Below are 18,160 nucleotides of genomic sequence, written 5' to 3' on the forward strand. Positions count from 1 at the left end.
CAAAACATGGACGCGCGTGCAGTTGCCGTACTGTATTAAAGCTTCAATCAGGATAAAACCGTATATTAAAAGCTAACATAAGCAGTAGCATTTACAAATAACAGCATATCTAAAAGTATGAGACCACAACAAACAAAAAACATAGGCCTACCATTAAAAGCCGTGCTTGCACAGGTTCTGCACAATCCTCTTCAATAATATCCTCTGCTTCTCAATCGGGCTCAAACTGATAAGCGATATTAACGACGCCATTGTTTACAATACAACCTGAGCACATGCCGCTGAGGTGAGGGGCGGGACGATTAGACACGCACTAGAGGCGGTTTAGCCAATCACAACACACTGGGCTAGCCTACCAATCAGAGCCCATCGCCTATTTCTGAGGTCGGGGCTTCATAAAAGAAGGAAATAAGGGTAACTCTGCGTATTTACACCGGCCAGAGAATGCCGTTTACACTAGCTAGTGTTAATCCTCTAAAATTCAACACCACAACTTTAACACTTTACTCTAAAAGTCCTCAAGACTAGGATTTCAACACTGGAGATTTTGCTGTGTTTAGTGTGTGACCCTGTAATAAGCGAGATAGCAATATACAGTCAGCCGGACATTATGGCGAAATAATGTACTTCAGGGTGATACAAGTCTGTACATTATTCCTGTACATCTCAAAACACCTATCTTGCAACACTTACAGGACAATATTCAACATGTTCAGTAAGTTCTACTTTTTGTTGGCTATATTACCTGAAAATAGCCTATCTATCGCTGTATGCTCCTTCTCTGCCAATACTGTGTACTAACAGAACCACCCTCATCGAAACTTAATTTTGTTTGTTGTAAGTATCCATACATGGCAATAATGGGTGAGCAAAAACAGCAAAATGCAGTCTTCCTCAGCTAGAGCATTTCAAAGCCTCTAATCAAGCTGATCTACAATCCTAAGCACAGCTGGACACAGTCTCTATTATGTATCTGATTTTGTTTACTAGTATCAACAGACAGACGTTTGCAAGTCTTTATAATGAAAACCATGCAAGTCAATCAACTGGCAGAGATCAAAGGCCAATGTAATTTTCCAAAATGGCCATAATACAAAGCAATCTTTTGTAATGTGAACTGCCTCGTCGGACTCCAAGCATACTGTACATGTCAGATAAATATTAAGTAATTTTCTTCAAATGCAACCTTGACAGGGGTTTGGAATTGCCAACCTGCAAGTAGTTATAATACTAGTGTTAAGTGCTTTGATATTAAAATGACTGGTTTAAAGCCATTAACTTTCTTCAGATAACAGGAAATGTGCAATTGTTCCCACATGTTGATACTTTGGGAAACTATTTGTTCATTGACAACATGTGACATGAAATTAAAACATTATCTGTGCTCCCTTGTATACAGAGAATTTTTATACATTTTCACGGGAATTTGGTGAAAATCCAAAAATGTGCACTTTATTGTAATTAATGCACAATAAACATTTATGCTTGGGCTTTTATATTTCTGCCCTGAATTTACAACTACTAAGCAGACCAGTCCACTTGATGGCACTGTTGAAATGAAAATGAAACAAAGTAATGGTTGTGAGATGTAAGATGAACTGCTAGAAGAAACAGGTCGAGAATCATATCAAACATGAACTTTCAATATATTCTTACCATTAAAAAGCATGCACTTCTTTCTCTGTTATTCTTTATATTGGCTTTGTTTGTTTGCATTTTAAAAGATACATTCTGAAATAATGTCCAGTTCAGAGTATATAAAGCCAGTTTGACTTGTGAGTTACCCACGAAGCCTTTGACGAATATCATAGCTAAAGCACAGTTATACGTAATTCAGTGATTGTGTTTTGTGATATTAAATGTGACTGCACTGAGGTATCCGCAAGATCCAAGGTTTGTTGTGGTCAAAATCCCATGTGCTCTGGCAGCAGCCTCAGTCAGTCAATCCATGAGCACATACTCATTGAGGTGTGGACTGTGAGAAGTGAAATATTTCATGACAGGGCTTTCATCCAGACCTCTGATGACTCTTTGTTGTTATTTCTGAGTTGTCCCAGTGGACCACTCTTACCTTGCAGTCTGCTGGCTGCATCTCATAAACACACACATACATACACACACTGTTCACTTCAAATGTCTTGCATGCCATGTTCTCTGTCATGTCACGCACCTTTATACTCTTTCATTCTGTTTGAAAAAAAAAAAAAAAACACGAACAAACAACAGTAACATGTATCTAAGAATGTTGTGTAGTTAATTTTATGTTTATTTAAAAAAAAAGGACTTTTCTTGTTAGTAAATTAAGGAATCTAGGCAGTCATTTATTATTAACCTCTAGACTTATTTTAAACCTCTAGGCTTCATGTTGCGATAATTTCTTAAGTTTTTATCACGTGTAAGGTATTATCACGATAATGCAAATAAGAGTTGTTAAAATATAACAGGTTTAATAGTTTTTTTTATATAACAAAAAGAACTGGTCATTTAAATACAATAAAGCAATACATAAATAATTATAAAGAACAATAGGTAACACTTTACAATAAGGTCTCATTAGTTAACCTCAGTTAATGCATTAACATTAACAATGAACAATGGCTACATTTGTTACAGAAGTTATTCTTTGTATACACAATAATAACAGCTGTTAGTTCGTTAGCTCAGGCCCATTAAACAATACAGTTACAACTTTTGATTTTAATTACATGTTATAAATTAACTAAGATTAAGAAATGCTTTAGAAGAATTTTCATTGGCAGTTTATGTCAACTAATGAATTAACTAATGTTACATAATGGAGCCTTAGTGTAAAGTGTTACCGAACAATAAAGAATCAAAACATTTTCAAACAATGTCTAGGGCATGTTGTAGTCCAGATTAAAATGTAAAAAAAAGTATGAAAATAAATAGCATAGTCTAAGACTTTAAGTATTCAGTGTTGCGATGAACACAAAAATCTGAATGGCTGTTTAAATCATTTAAATCCTTTAAATGCTAAAGGGTTACCGGGTTAACGACTGCATTTTTGCTGTTTCATCATCGCCATCTGCTGTCAGAGAGTGAATGTGCATTTTCATTCAGCGTGTCTCTTTCACTCGTTCGGCCATGCCTTTCTCATCTGTGTTGGGCTTGTTTACATCACAGTGGTGTGTGTCTTTGATGCAGCATACAGCGGTGTTGTGCATTTTAACCAGCTGATGGAAGAAGTATTCTTTAAATGCATTCTAAAAAGCTGAACAATTTGTATTAAATAATTATTCACGGTATTTTGAAGTGTATACCATAACAATACCGTGTATGGTAATTATCGTGATATATCGTATTACCGAATACCAACACATGTCTACTCTAAACAGTCATTATTTAAATATTCTAAAAATGATTTGAAAAATGTTTGTAAAAATATTTTTCCTTATATAATAGTTCAATATAATAGTAAGGTCCTCTATTTTATATTGTATTTATTCTTTTTTAATATCATGATCAGCAAACTGTGAAAAAAACAAAATCAGCAACATGTAGGCCTATCAGTACGGGTGTTGGGTCTTTACTTTAATGTTTTTTTTAAGATAGACTTTTCTTGTTAGTAAATTAAGGAATGTTTTGACTTCTAGACTAGTGAATTAGTCATGTATTAAATATTATTGTATTGTTTTAAAAATTATTAAAAATTTTTTTTCCACATTTTAGAATAATAGTAAGGTCCTTTATTTTATGTTGTATTTATTGTTCTTTAATATCGTGACCCACAAACCGCAAAATATTAAATAAAATACAATAAAATAAAACGTTTTGTAAAGAACTATGCACTGTCTACTATGCTACAGAAACAATGCTAATGCAGAATTATTAATGATTCTTATACATTTGGAGTGTTTTTTTCGTATGCTTCTATTGAATCTCCTGTTTCTACTATGACCATAAAGGTAAATATAAGCCATTTCAGCATCAGAAAGCAAACAATAATGAATTCCCATTAAAAGAAAAGAGAAAAAGAAACATGCACTATTACAAGAACTATGCAGAACAGCACTTGATTCAAGCCGATAATGTTACGGAGAAAGGTGTGACATATACAGTACCTTGCACCTTAAAGGAACTAGTGGTTAGTGTGGTTAACTCACAATAAGCATGTTTTTGCTCAGCTGCTTTTGTCATCTACTCTGCAAAATGTCAGTGATGACCAAACCTGATAACTGACTAAAAGTAGGTTTGGAAAGTGACCAGTACTGTTACATTGATGATATTAATGAACATTTAATCTGAATATCCACTGAATTCTGCAGGTCTGCTAATGCAGATGCACTTAAATGTATTATTCAAAGCAATATAGATCAGTGAACGCGGCATCTCTTGTAGCACAACTACTCCGCACTGTTGACATTGACCCTTTTTGTTGACCTTTACTGTGCTCTTGCCTCAAACAAACTGCCACTGATCATCACTCGCAGTCATGTTGACTTTCAAAAGCTGTTTGTTTGATTGTATGTAAGTCAGGTCAAAGCAAACAAAACAACTGTCACTTTCTTTTCTGCCGGTTGTTGCAGTGGCGTATTGGCCCCGACATGTTCCAGTGCCTCTGTTAAAGACCAGTGGTGTCATTGCAGTGTTGACGACGGTCACACATCACAGAGCTCCACTTTTGAAGCGCAAATAGGTGACCCTCCACCTCAGTCCCACGTCTCCCTCTTCTTCTCTCTAGCAACAATAACAATCAATTCCTCAACATCAGAAGGTTCCGAAGAACGACTTATAAATCATATGCATCCCTGCTGGTCTCTTGGCGGCCAAGTTGACTTTACTGAAGCGTTTCTTTGATCCTGCACTGCTTTGATTCACTTTTCTCTCACCCTTTTAGCTAAACATATCATTGGAATTTCGCTCTTTGTTCCTGACAGGTCTCGTCTTAGCTCGGTTTCTCTGCAGACACGCAGCCCTTCCCAGAGGGGGAGAACTGCTCAGACGAAATCGAGTTCTGCTCAAAGATTTATCCTCATCTTTTGAATCGACGCTCTCTTTTCCCCTTCACTCCCTACCTTGACATGTCCGTCCTCTCTGTGGCACAATTGAAATGACAAGGTTGGTGTGGTAAGTGTCATTCAACGTTTCATAAATGCTGAGCACTAGTCTCATTAATCTCTATTACAAGCAGAGATCTCGAAAGAACGGTGGGATGCAGTGGATTTCTGAAACTAAGGTTCTGTGTGCATTTATGGTCTGTTGAGACAGTCTTTGTGATCTCAAGAATGTACATGTAAAATATGTATTAGTATTATGAAATATCCAAATTAACTCCTTTGTTTGCCTTGACATTTTTTGAATATATTCTCTTGACTTGATCAAAACCCATTCAATAGATATTATTAAAGCTTGAATTGTCTATAAACATATAGGGACGCACTTCTTGAATTATACATACATTTTTCAACATACAGAAACATTATAAAATATTTTTTCTCAAGTAAAAAACATAGTAGAAAAAGTTTGAAAAAAAGATTGAAAGTAAATGAATGAACCCAAGTGTATGTAATGCATTTTTCAAATAAGATGCTTGTTACATGCATGTTACAGGTGAAATTTTGTTTATAATCATAAGATTAGGAAAAGTCATAAAGTATCAACCTGATTATTAAATGTTAAGTATGTTTTTTAAAATTATTATTATATGAATAGAACGCTTAAGCAGAACCTGGGAATGTTTTTTTTTTTTTTTGCAAATAATTAGATAAATAAACAAAACAATTAGTGTACTGGAAGGATTTTTTGATGAGATATGACAAGAGGGTAAATAAACACCAACTCATTTCCTCTTTTGACTTTGAAATATACACTCTGTGTGCAAAAACATGATCATTATCTATTACAAAACAACAGCTCCAGGCTCATAAATGTGACTGTTCACACGTACACTTCCCATGCACCTGCTTTTGTGTGGTAATTAATATCCAACATCTTATATGTGCAATTCACGATAAATAAATTGTCTTTACTGCATGTATTTTATTAAGCCTTCTATAGCTAGATCATAAAGATTATTATCAAGCTGCTTGCAAGGTTTGGTTAATGAGACAAGTAATGTGATTCACTTTTTTAACTTACAGTTTATAATATTACCAACATTTTGAACAGCTGTGTGCAGTTGAAAAATGTTTATGTTACAGAAAATTACTGTTATTAGAAACATGGAAAGGTAAATATATACTGTATTTATTCATAACACTTGATTTTAATTATTTGTGGCACAGTCACAACACCATCTGCTGGAAGGATTTTGTGATTGCTAATTGCAGAAGTCTAGTAAGCATTGTGATGTTGAAAGTTTTAAAGATCTTGCAAAAATAATTCAGTAAAAGAAAAATAGTAAGTGAAGTGTATTAGCCTGCTATCTCTCTGACCCTTGATCTCTTCCTTCCTCTCTCTGTGGTTGGTTCTGTGGATATCTGCTCTTCAACTCTACGTGATCAAGAGTTTGTGATGAGACTTTCTGATAATCTGTTGCGGACTTAGTTATTAAAAAAAAAAAAAAAAAAAAATATACAATGACAAAATACCAAATAATGGCATTTGGTTAAAAATAACCAAATAACTTTAGATTAGTATTGGTTTTAGCTATCATCCATTAAAAGAAGTGAAGCCCTGGCTTCTTTTTAACATCTGTATATTGATCGTTTTACAAGGAGCAAGAAAACATTAAAGTTCTCTTCTGTAGCATCAAAGAACTGAAAGTTTCCCATAACTGGGTAAAATCACCAACAATAACTTCTACAAAAAATCTACTGGAGTCCCAAGAAATGAATGTGAAATGAATAAGAAAGAATTTAAAACAAAACAACTGATGTGACAGAGTTCAAATCAAATCCCTCCCTCAGACTACACTGAACCACTGACTAAGAAGTGTGGTTAAGAGGATGGAAAGGAAATGAGTGGAGGAACAGCAGGGTTTGGTGATTCAGGTGCTATAAATTGTATCACCTTTTCCTCTGTGCTCTAAAGAATGAGACATCTTCATTGACAAGTAACTGAGAGAGGGACTTATCATGAACAGCTGGAGTGTGTATCACCTGGTAGTCCTTGCCTTGCTCTTTGCTTCTGAGTCTAGTGCTGAGTATGATGATGGTGATGATGGTTATTATCAATATGGTGAGTATTTTTTTTCTTCAGTACTTTAGGCCCTTAACTGACAGAACAAATATTTAATATTTGTTTAAAGCAATTTTCAAATAAGTTGATTACTCATTATTTTCATGTGTATCTATCTATCTATCTATCTATCTATCTAAGAACTTGTAGAAAGTTTTGTAGCTGAAGAGCATGAGAAAAGACTTTGCAAAGTATTATGAGAATAACCTAAAAAGTCCCCCAGAAGCATGATTATTAGACTCACCACAAACACGTGTTTTCCAGTGTAAAGGTCATACGTTTAATTTTTAGGAATGGAGCGTATGACAAGCACTTTCTTGTCAGTATACATTTAGACATATCTGATGATGATGATAAGCTTGCTGATAAGTATAGCGATGCATCATGGTGCATGAGCTGTCTGGAGAGCCACATCAAAAGGCCTGAGGAGGGGGAGGCGTTCAAATGAGCTGGTATATCCTGTATACCCGACAAAGATTCACATCAGATCATGTTCATTACGTAAAAACCCCATGTTTTCGCAATAATGTTATTCATTCAGTCAATTTTATACTGTAAACTCCAACCCAGTCTCATAAAAATACGTACCTCTGTGTACATTTCTGCAACACCGTTTTTACGTACCTTACTGCACGTTTCGCCGCAGTTTCAAAGAGAAATGTCCACTGAGTGGCGCTAAAACACGGGTTCAATACGTCCACCCTGGCACGTTTTTATTACGTTGATATAGATACGTATTGCTGTTTTTATTGCGTTTCTTCAGGTACGTATTGCGGCGATTCAGAATTCAAATATCCGGGGACTGTCGCTAAAAGTTAATGCTCTGTCGTGTTGGAAATATGCCCTACACCAAACCCAACCCTAAACCTACCCGATAGTGTTAACAAATGCAAAACTGATATAAAAACACATTTTCTGATGCAACCGTGCCATTTTAACTTCCTTATGTGCAGATTGGAACTGTTTTGTCGAACCGTAGTTACACTGGATTCGAACTGGAGCTCCTCACCTCTCAAGTACATCTCCGTACTCCGTGAGCTACCGAACAAACCTACCGTCTATGAAAACCCATTGATATGAAGCTGGATATGTGCAGTGCTAACAATCAAAAGCATCAGTTTTCAAATCTCCCAGCATATTAAAAATGTTTTGAAGTCACAACATAATACTCTTCAAGTAATTGTGCGAAAATTACGCTTTATTAATCGAAACTCTGTAAATCATACTCCGTGTGAAAATAATTTAAAAGGTTTCGGAGTTTTACTGCCTCTAGTGTTCATTTTTTTTGGAAACTGCAGTGATATGTACTTATTGGTACGTATTTCGCGTCTTGCAAAAATGTGCCCCCAGGTACGTATTTGCCACGAGACCGGGTAGGTAAACTCTCACATATTACTCATACTGTAATTTCTAACAACATCTGTGAACTCTTTCAGCATTTTCTGCTATGGGTTTTTAAACATTGCTTAATGTTTTTTTTTTTGTTTTTGTTTTTTTAAATATATATATTTTTAAGCATTTTCTAATGTGATTTAAAAAAAAAAAACTATAATATTTAGACCTATAAAAACAATGAAAGTGAGTCTGAGGTGTGATACAAGAAATGTGAAAGTAGCTTCGGTTTCATTTACAGTTGCGGATAACGTACATCTAGCTGGTTGTTATTGCAAAATAATTAAACCCCGACTGTGATCAGGGCATTGATGCAAAACACTGAAGACCTGAAGATTTAATTTTCAATATAATTGATAAGATGCAAAATGGTGCCAGTTACGTAAGTGAGAAACAAGGCCTGTTATATCTGTTTTTTAGCACTTCTAATTAATTATTGGCAAATATCAGAATGCTGAATGCCTTTTCACTTTTCACTTTCTGCTGAATTTTGTATGGACCTACAGTACTCATAATTATTCTGCTCTTTTCAAGATGAGATATTAGATATTGACCCGGACCAGATTATTTTTAAGATTAGTAATACATTGCATGGTATTACTGTAACATGGAGGACCCCAGATAAAAATATAACCCCTGAGTGTTATGAAGCTGAAGTGCAGTTCAAGAGCCAGTGTGTCAAAGACTGGAAGGTATTTAACTCTCACAGACACTTACACATTTGAACTGCAGAAAGACTCACTTTTAGCCCAAAACTGAGGAAACCAGACTTGTATATGCTGGAAAAATGCTAATGAATCTTACATGCTTACATGCAGGAAGGTCAGAGGATTGAAGTGAAACATAAACATGAGGTGTATAATTTGAACCTGCCCACTGTCAGCATGAAGATGAATTACGATTTCAGAATAAGAATGAAAAAGGAGTGTCAGCAAAAGGACTGGAGCAATTGGACAAAAGTGCAAAGTTGGGGAAACAATGCAGGTGCTATTTCTTTGTCTTTGAAAAACCATGTGTTCAGGTTCAAGTCCAGAGCCTGGTTTGATAAATAAGCATTAATTGGTCATCAGCCATAGCAATATGTACTAATATGTACTTAGCTTGTACTCTACTCTGAGAAATTCTGGAGTGTTGTGGTTTTTACTCATGTTACTTTGTCTCAAGTATGAATTACTTTTGTTGTTGTATTCTTCAAGTTGGTTTGGATAAGTCAAATGAAATATAAACAGAAGTAAATTATTACATATATTCTTATGTGTGTGTAAAAAGCTTCACAAATAAACTAAACATTTTGTTCACAGGTGCTTGTATGAGCAACGTAGAAGCATCCGCCTACATATGGGTTTATATTTTGATAATTGTGCTGCCACTAACCGCCTTTCTTCTTGTTTGTCTGTTGACTCAACAGGGGTGAGTATAAACCAGCACTTCAATTATTATAATATTCTTGACACATTTTTATCAAATGTCTGAACGCTATGACATTCTTTGGTCTTGAAAGAATTAGAAGACTGATCCTTCCTGAAATACCAGATCCCAAACACTTCAAAAATAAAATCACGGACACTGAACAGTCTCAGGTAAGGCCAACGCCATCCACCATATCAAATGCATTAATCTGACAGAATACACCTAAAGATGTTTATAGTTCTTAAAGCTGGAAGAGAATTTGCATTTTCATGCCATAGGATTCTTCAGGGTTTTTTTTTTCTTTCTGTTTTTAAAACAAATAAATTACACACAATAACAGATCAAATGTGAATTCTGTCACCATTCTGTGCTTTAAAAATGTGAAGTTGCTGAAGTTGCTAACAAGCTGCTACATTTGGTTAGGTATAAAAATATATATTCCTGTGGTAGTTATAGTGCTTCTGTAGCAGCTTGTTATCACTTTACATTTTGCACATAACATTACAAAATTCATTTATGTTTCCCAGAGAGTGTTTTTACATGTACAACAAAACACTATTAGCTGTATAAAAACCTGAGAGGTTAAAATATTTTTCCCAGTATTTCAAAATGTATACAGACTTGTACACGTTGAATATTGCTAGAACACTAGTAAAGCTGTTTAGCCTATGTGTAACGTCAGCTGAGCTTAAACCATGATCTTTATCCGAAAGAAAAAAAAAACAGTTTAAGGCATTTACACACCTTGTTTTTTTACTTAATATATTTACTTAATTACCTACAAACCCAATGGAAATTACTGAGAAAACTCATGGCAAATTTGCCTTCTGGACTGGCCCACTCTTAGAAATAACGTTTTTATTTTTTATTTTTTATTTTTATTATCCATGATTCCATGAATAAACTTAAACATCAGTGGAACCTTTCAATTGTACAAAAAGTTTTTAATTGTGGGAAAAGGTGCTTTAGATTATTAAAATGTTTCTCACACTAAATAAATGTTTTGGAAACTTTATTTTTTACAAATGTATGAATTGCTCTAATGAAATAATGTTGTCTGTCATTTCCTTTCTAAGTGGTGGGAGAACCTTACGCAGTGGAATGAGGAATGCTCAACAATAGATATTGAGATTATGGACAAGAACGAAAGGGAAGAGCAACATCAAACTTTGGTAATACAGCCCATGGACACCAGCCCAGAGCAACATGACAGCATGTACTGCATCTACTCCTCTCAAACATCTGGTGAAAACACAGAACTGCAGAACTCTCAGAGTGTGTTGGGGTATATCATCCTTTAACACCGCAGAGAGGGACTGAAATCATATCGTTGAGCCAGTTTAATGCTTTTATGATTGATTATTTAATTGGTGTAACACATGGGGTCACATCTTTTATGCTAGCTAGTGTCTCATGTTTGTGATCATCACAGTTTAGATGCATCGCATGGCTGTTAGCCACTGCTGGTAGATCCTGTAACTACACCATCTGGATGCAAAAAGCATCTTTCTCTATTAATGGCCATTCAAAATTAGCCAACATATTCCCATGGTTCTTGCATCAGCCAAACAAGTACCTTTGAGATCAATGGGAATGCTAATTGATATATTTGTCTAGGTATTATAGATCTCATTAGTTACTCCTAATGTCTGTGATCAAGATTGTGGTTAAAGCAAGCTAGTGCACAGAAAATCATTTGAGCACATCAGCTCTAAGCAAACAAAATGAGTGTAGTACAATAATTGGACAATGGAGGGCACTCTGACTATCCTGAAGTGTTAAAGAAGAGTTGAACCATATCAAAGCCAACAAGGAACACACTCTTCAGAGCATCACAGCCCTCTCTTAAGGGAGGATGTACGTTAATGTGAAACTGCATAACAGATGTGGAGTTTCAGTGTGACGGCGTAACAAAGCCAGGGCAGCAGTCACGCACTACAATCTGTTGTGATTGATGAATTGGAATGGGGTGAAGAAGAATATGAGCAAATAATCATTAAGATACAGAAGCAAAAATGAAAGCCACACAGGCGGATATATGAATGTAAAAATGTACAGTTTCAGCCGTACCTGTTGCAGCTTAGAAAAACTGAAAAAATGTAGAAAAAACATGAAAAAAAAAGACATTTTGTTTTGAAAAAAAAAAAAAAGAATAAATAAATAAAAAGGAAAATGTACAAAAATGTTAAATGCAATTTTATTTAAAATGTAAAGGAACCTTTAGTGCTCTGCAGTTTTCTATGGTCAAGCAAATTTGAAACAGTCGTGCAACTCTTTCATACTAATGGTCAGATTCTAACTTCCATTAACGCACAAGATGCTCTTTGGATCATTCTAAATCATTTTTAAGAACATGATCATCAGTTTTTACACAAACTTTTGGAGTTTATGCAGCTCGAGTGCTGCTGTCATTAAAGAAAAAGGAGGACGAACCAAATACTAGGGACATTCTGATATTCAAGTTAGTTTTTTGTCATGCATTTTCTTCACTCAAATTGCTATGTTGATCATATAATTGGTAGCTGGTAAATGTGAAATTAGAAAAAAGTTACAAAATAAAATGTACACATATTTTCAGACTTTTGGACCCTACTGTACATGCATTTGACAATACCACAAAAAAACTAAACGGATTCTGTCTTATTGCACACATTATATTTCAATTATTTTTTACACTTTGTAATTTTTTTTTGCTAAAAAATGTAAGTACTTGTGCTTTTTACTTTTGAATTTAATAAACACTTCATCTTTATATCCACTAACGGTGTACTACTAACTGTCTTTGATACACAAACCCACTGCTATGGCGAGGGTGTGATTGAGGCTTAGCTACACAAGATTTCCCCAGTAACACCTGTGTGCTAACTGACTAATAGAAATCTCTATTTTTTTTAGATAAAGAGAGCAGTGGGGAATTACCTTACAAGTAAAAAAAAACTTTGATCAACAGAAAAGAAAAAGTTTACTCAGAATAATAATTGATACTAAATAAGATAAACTGCTTTCACTATATGTAATTTTCCATCTACACCTCTTACAGAGAAACTATTTTCCAAGTAGGGGCACTGGAGGTGGTATTGGTTTGTGTTTCATACATGATAATTGCTGTCCACTCATAAAGGCTAACAATCGGATGTGGCTAGTCACCACTTTACAGTTATATGAGAGTTCGTACCAGCTAAAGTCTTCATACCTCCTCCAGCTTACATAAGAGAAGCAACAAACAGCTTGCTCGATTAATAAAGTATGCTAAATATGGCTTACAGTCATGTTTCTGCAGAGCTATTTAATGATAATCAACACTCCCAACAATTACATCTTTACACTTTACACTTTTAATTGTGCTTTTCTGTCTGGCAAACAGGAATGAATTGTGTTCCCTGGTGAATTGTTCTCCAAAGCATTAAGCAAAAACGTGTGGGTCTATCTGTGATGATTTTTACTCTTGAATACCAGGAAACACACACACACACACTGCAGAGATAAGCCATGCTGGACTAAAATGTTTTATTTATTGGAATGCTTTAGTGGGGGAAGACCCAGTTCATGCATTCATTATCATAAAGGCCCCGAGACATTATGCACAAAGAGATGAGTTCTACAGCACGCGCCTTCTACAGCACCTAAAGAACGTGCAGGTGGAGGAACCTGCATGTGTGTGTGTGTTTCCTGGTATTCAAGAGTAAAAATCATCACAGATAGACCCACACGTTTTTGCTTAATGCTTTGGAGAACAATTCACCAGGGAACACAATTCATTCCTGTTTGCCAGACAGAAAAGCACAATTAAAAGTGTAAAGCTGTGGCGACATGACATAAGATGACAATGTCAAAGAACCGCCATCTCTAGCACATAAACTGTCCCTGAAGCAGACACTTAAGGGAGATGTAAAACGCTACACATCTCTGCATTGTTTTCACTCTCATCAACTTGTTTTTAATATGCTACGATGAATGTGTCAGGGCCCCCAGGCGGTAAATGGTGGATGACAAATGTTACTGCAAGCAAACCCACTGGAGGCTGACCATATTGTACCTGTGCCGGGCTCCTTGATGCTCCTTTTTATCAAAACGCTCAAAGCTGCAAGAAACGCCTCTTTTGTCACCTTCTGGGTTGTATGTGAACATGGATGGATGTACATTAAAACAGATGTTGAAGATTCTCGCAAAAAAAAAGAAAAAAGACCACGGAGGCCCTATTTTTTATTAAATGATTTAGAGTTGAAGAAAGATGCAATAGTATCAACATGTTTCCTCTGAAGCCCAAATGTTCTGGAGGAATTAATTATATATATAGATATCAGGGCTGGGTAAAAAATATCGATATCTCGATATTAATCCATTCTCATTTTTATGGAACGATATCGATTCTTAAATCCCAAGAATCGATTATTCTAGCCTGTTTTCAGTTAATGGACGGAACATTGAAGGGCACTTCCCATCCAGTATATCGCAGTAAGCATTGTGCGTTGGTACTTTTAATATGAAACAAAGTCTCAGATTTCAAATTCTGTCCATTGTATTGCAGTATTCAAACAACAAATGCCGTTTTGGCGCTGTTTAATGTGAAGTGACAGATCGTTGTAGCACCTCAGATCAACAGATGCAGCAGCGCGAGTGAACTGATCATCTCCTCCACATTAATACCAGTTTCAGCACAAAATAAACATGACTAAACATCCGAAGGTAAGTTAAAAGAAAGAGTACAACTTTACAATCCGTATCCTGTCTCATGTAATCGCTCAATCAGTGTTTCAGTCGCGCAAAGACGTCATAACGGCTTGTAAACAATGTCACTTAATGTCACATTTACCTCAGAAAAACATTTGGGGACCATAAACTCATTAGTCAGATAGAAAAATAAAATGTAGAGAGGGGCATTTTGCTAAATATATGCACCATATAACATATTCATTATTTTAATGTTTAATTTGTAGAGGGCCTCCACGGTCTTTTTTATCGAGTCTTTGCGAGAATCTTCAACATCTGTTTTACTGCATCCACCGAGCACATGCTCACATACAACACAAAAGAGAGGGTGACAAAAGAAGCGTTTCTTCTTTGAGCTTTTTGATAAAAAGGAGCATCAAGAAGACCGGCACAGGTACAATATGGTCAGCCTACAGTGGGTTTGCTTGCAGTAACATTTGTCATCCACCATTTACCGCCTGGGGGCCCTGACACATTCATCGTAGCATATTAAAAACAAGTTGATGAGAGTGAAAACAATGCAGAGATGTGTAGCGTTTTACATCTCCCTTAAGTGTCTGCTTCAGGGACAGTTTATGTGCTAGAGATGGCGGTTCTTTGACATTGTCATCTTATGTCATGTCGCCACAGCTTTACACTTTTAATTGTGCTTTTCTGTCTGGCAAACAGGAATGAATTGTGTTCCCTGGTGAATTGTTCTCCAAAGCATTAAGCAAAAACGTGTGGGTCTATCTGTGATGATTTTTACTCTTGAATACCAGGAAACACACACACACACACTGCAGAGATAAGCCATGCTGGACTAAAATGTTTTATTTATTGGAATGCTTTAGTGGGGGAAGACCCAGTTCATGCATTCATTATCATAAAGGCCCCGAGACATTATGCACAAAGAGATGAGTTCTACAGCACGCGCCTTCTACAGCACCTAAAGAACGTGCAGGTGGAGGAACCTGCATGTGTGTGTGTGTTTCCTGGTATTCAAGAGTAAAAATCATCACAGATAGACCCACACGTTTTTGCTTAATGCTTTGGAGAACAATTCACCAGGGAACACAATTCATTCCTGTTTGCCAGACAGAAAAGCACAATTAAAAGTGTAAAGCTGTGGCGACATGACATAAGATGACAATGTCAAAGAACCGCCATCTCTAGCACATAAACTGTCCCTGAAGCAGACACTTAAGGGAGATGTAAAACGCTACACATCTCTGCATTGTTTTCACTCTCATCAACTTGTTTTTAATATGCTACGATGAATGTGTCAGGGCCCCCAGGCGGTAAATGGTGGATGACAAATGTTACTGCAAGCAAACCCACTGGAGGCTGACCATATTGTACCTGTGCCGGGCTCCTTGATGCTCCTTTTTATCAAAACGCTCAAAGCTGCAAGAAACGCCTCTTTTGTCACCTTCTGGGTTGTATGTGAACATGGATGGATGTACATTAAAACAGATGTTGAAGATTCTCGCAAAAAAAAAGAAAAAAGACCACGGAGGCCCTATTTTTTATTAAATGATTTAGAGTTGAAGAAAGATGCAATAGTATCAACATGTTTCCTCTGAAGCCCAAATGTTCTGGAGGAATTAATTATATATATAGATATCAGGGCTGGGTAAAAAATATCGATATCTCGATATTAATCCATTCTCATTTTTATGGAACGATATCGATTCTTAAATCCCAAGAATCGATTATTCTAGCCTGTTTTCAGTTAATGGACGGAACATTGAAGGGCACTTCCCATCCAGTATATCGCAGTAAGCATTGTGCGTTGGTACTTTTAATATGAAACAAAGTCTCAGATTTCAAATTCTGTCCATTGTATTGCAGTATTCAAACAACAAATGCCGTTTTGGCGCTGTTTAATGTGAAGTGACAGATCGTTGTAGCACCTCAGATCAACAGATGCAGCAGCGCGAGTGAACTGATCATCTCCTCCACATTAATACCAGTTTCAGCACAAAATAAACATATAGTTACTCGTGCCAAATAGCCGGAAATAGAAACAAATACCTTCAAATGTATTCTGGATTCCGTATTCCTTCAAACTTGCAGAAAAAAGCACTTTTTTTGTGCAGCCAAATATATATTTTTCCTTTCTAGCATTCTAGAGAACTAAGAAAAAAAAAACTCCATCCTGTTGCTATTTAATTATATTAAAGCTTAAATAAGTGAAAACTTCCACACCTCCAACAAGCATATATTAACTCTTTGCACTTGTGCGCTTGATAACATAAAAAGATGTCACTGCCAAGCGGTGGGGTAATGCTTCTAATTATGTTGAACTCAAATAAATAAATTATTTTCACCGGGCGAGCATGACAGGTTTGCCAACAGCCTGACAAATTGAAGAATCGCTTGCAAATGCAATGCGCGTATATAACGTACAGCGGTGGAGAGCTTCAGACAGGGCGAGAGCTTGACAGACGTTTTTTCCCCCTCCTGTGTTAACAGTCTCTGTGCTCTGCTCAAAATAAAGCTCTGTTTGAGGAGTATAAGGTCTGTGTTGCAGTAAGCCCGATTGTGCCAAGCCTGATCTGGTATTCATTAGTGCTTATTACTTGTGACCTCACCTGCAAGTCGAGCCTGTCACGATTAAGCCTGTTCCTTTGGCACTTGCGAAGACTCTCCCCTGTGGTTATGGAAGATGACAGCAGACAGACAAATTACACAAACCGAAGGTTTCAAAGTATGAAGCGAGTTGTCATTGGGCTGGTGCATCGATTAAGTCTACAGTACGAAAAACAGAGACAAAGAGATAGGTAGTTTGGCAGGGGCTTTCCAAAGAAACCATTGTGTCTGTGGGAGGAAAGATTTGATTATTAGTTTTTGCCACTAGCACAGATGAGAGGAGGAAGTCTCTGCGGAGAATAAGGAGGATGCGTGGTAGTGGGCGTGGAGCTGGCAGTGAGCTGATGCTGTATTCAGCACTCTCCAAAGGTCAACCTAAAACTGTACAGTTGTTCCTTAAGGATGAATGGCGTACATTCATTATATAGGCGCTCTGTTTCAAAACCCAGCAAGCTTCCTACGTAGGCCGAGTTGTAAGGCATCATAGGCCAGATCCCAACACTGAGGCTGTTCCAAAAGGTTGGCAGCATGATCATACTGCTAAGATACCTTCTTTTTGGTATCTTAAGCAAAGAAGGCAATCCCAGAATGCATTGTGAGCTCTTTGGGGGGAAAAAAACAATAATGGTGGACGAAGCAAGAGGAATTACAGATAATTTATTCAATGCCAAAAGTATTGATTAAAAAATAGGTAACTTACCCAATATTTTGGGGTTTTATGCTCATCAGAGTATCATGTTGTTAGCTAAATAACATGGTAATGGCAAACTCTATGGAAATAAATTGTGAGTAGAGTCTCTCCTGTGCTTCTTGGGAGGAGTGCTAAATTTTAAGGCAGAAAAGGTAATCCCAGAATACATTGTGAGCGCTGTAGGAAAAAAAAATCCAGACTGGTGGACGAAGCATTAAGAATTACATATTCTATACAAAAAAA

General features: G+C 36.4%; 1 protein-coding gene and 1 long non-coding RNA gene across 2 annotated transcripts in view; one reads left to right on the plus strand and one right to left on the minus strand.

Annotated features, from left to right (window-relative positions):
* LOC107695495 (uncharacterized) overlaps nt 1-3,081 on the minus strand; it is a 12,041-nt gene extending 8,960 nt beyond the window's left edge. Inside the window, exon 1 of the long non-coding RNA XR_001635002.1 lies at nt 3,007-3,081. This is a non-coding gene — a long non-coding RNA (uncharacterized LOC107695495). The remainder of the gene's footprint in view (nt 1-3,006) is intronic.
* Nucleotides 3,082-7,037: 3,956 nt separating this feature from the next.
* Nucleotides 7,038-11,243, plus strand: LOC107695450 (uncharacterized). Its single transcript, XM_016495352.1, has 6 exons — nt 7,038-7,125; nt 9,067-9,224; nt 9,351-9,516; nt 9,834-9,942; nt 10,034-10,112; nt 11,019-11,243. The coding sequence occupies exons 1-6, from the start codon at nt 7,038-7,040 to the stop codon at nt 11,241-11,243; spliced, it is 825 nt and encodes a 274-aa protein (XP_016350838.1).
* The last annotated feature ends 6,917 nt before the right edge of the window (nt 11,244-18,160 follow it).

Source organism: Sinocyclocheilus anshuiensis, unplaced genomic scaffold (assembly GCF_001515605.1).
Source record: "Sinocyclocheilus anshuiensis isolate Anshui unplaced genomic scaffold, SAMN03320099.WGS_v1.1 scaffold562, whole genome shotgun sequence".
In the NCBI taxonomy this organism is placed as follows: domain Eukaryota; kingdom Metazoa; phylum Chordata; class Actinopteri; order Cypriniformes; family Cyprinidae; genus Sinocyclocheilus; species Sinocyclocheilus anshuiensis.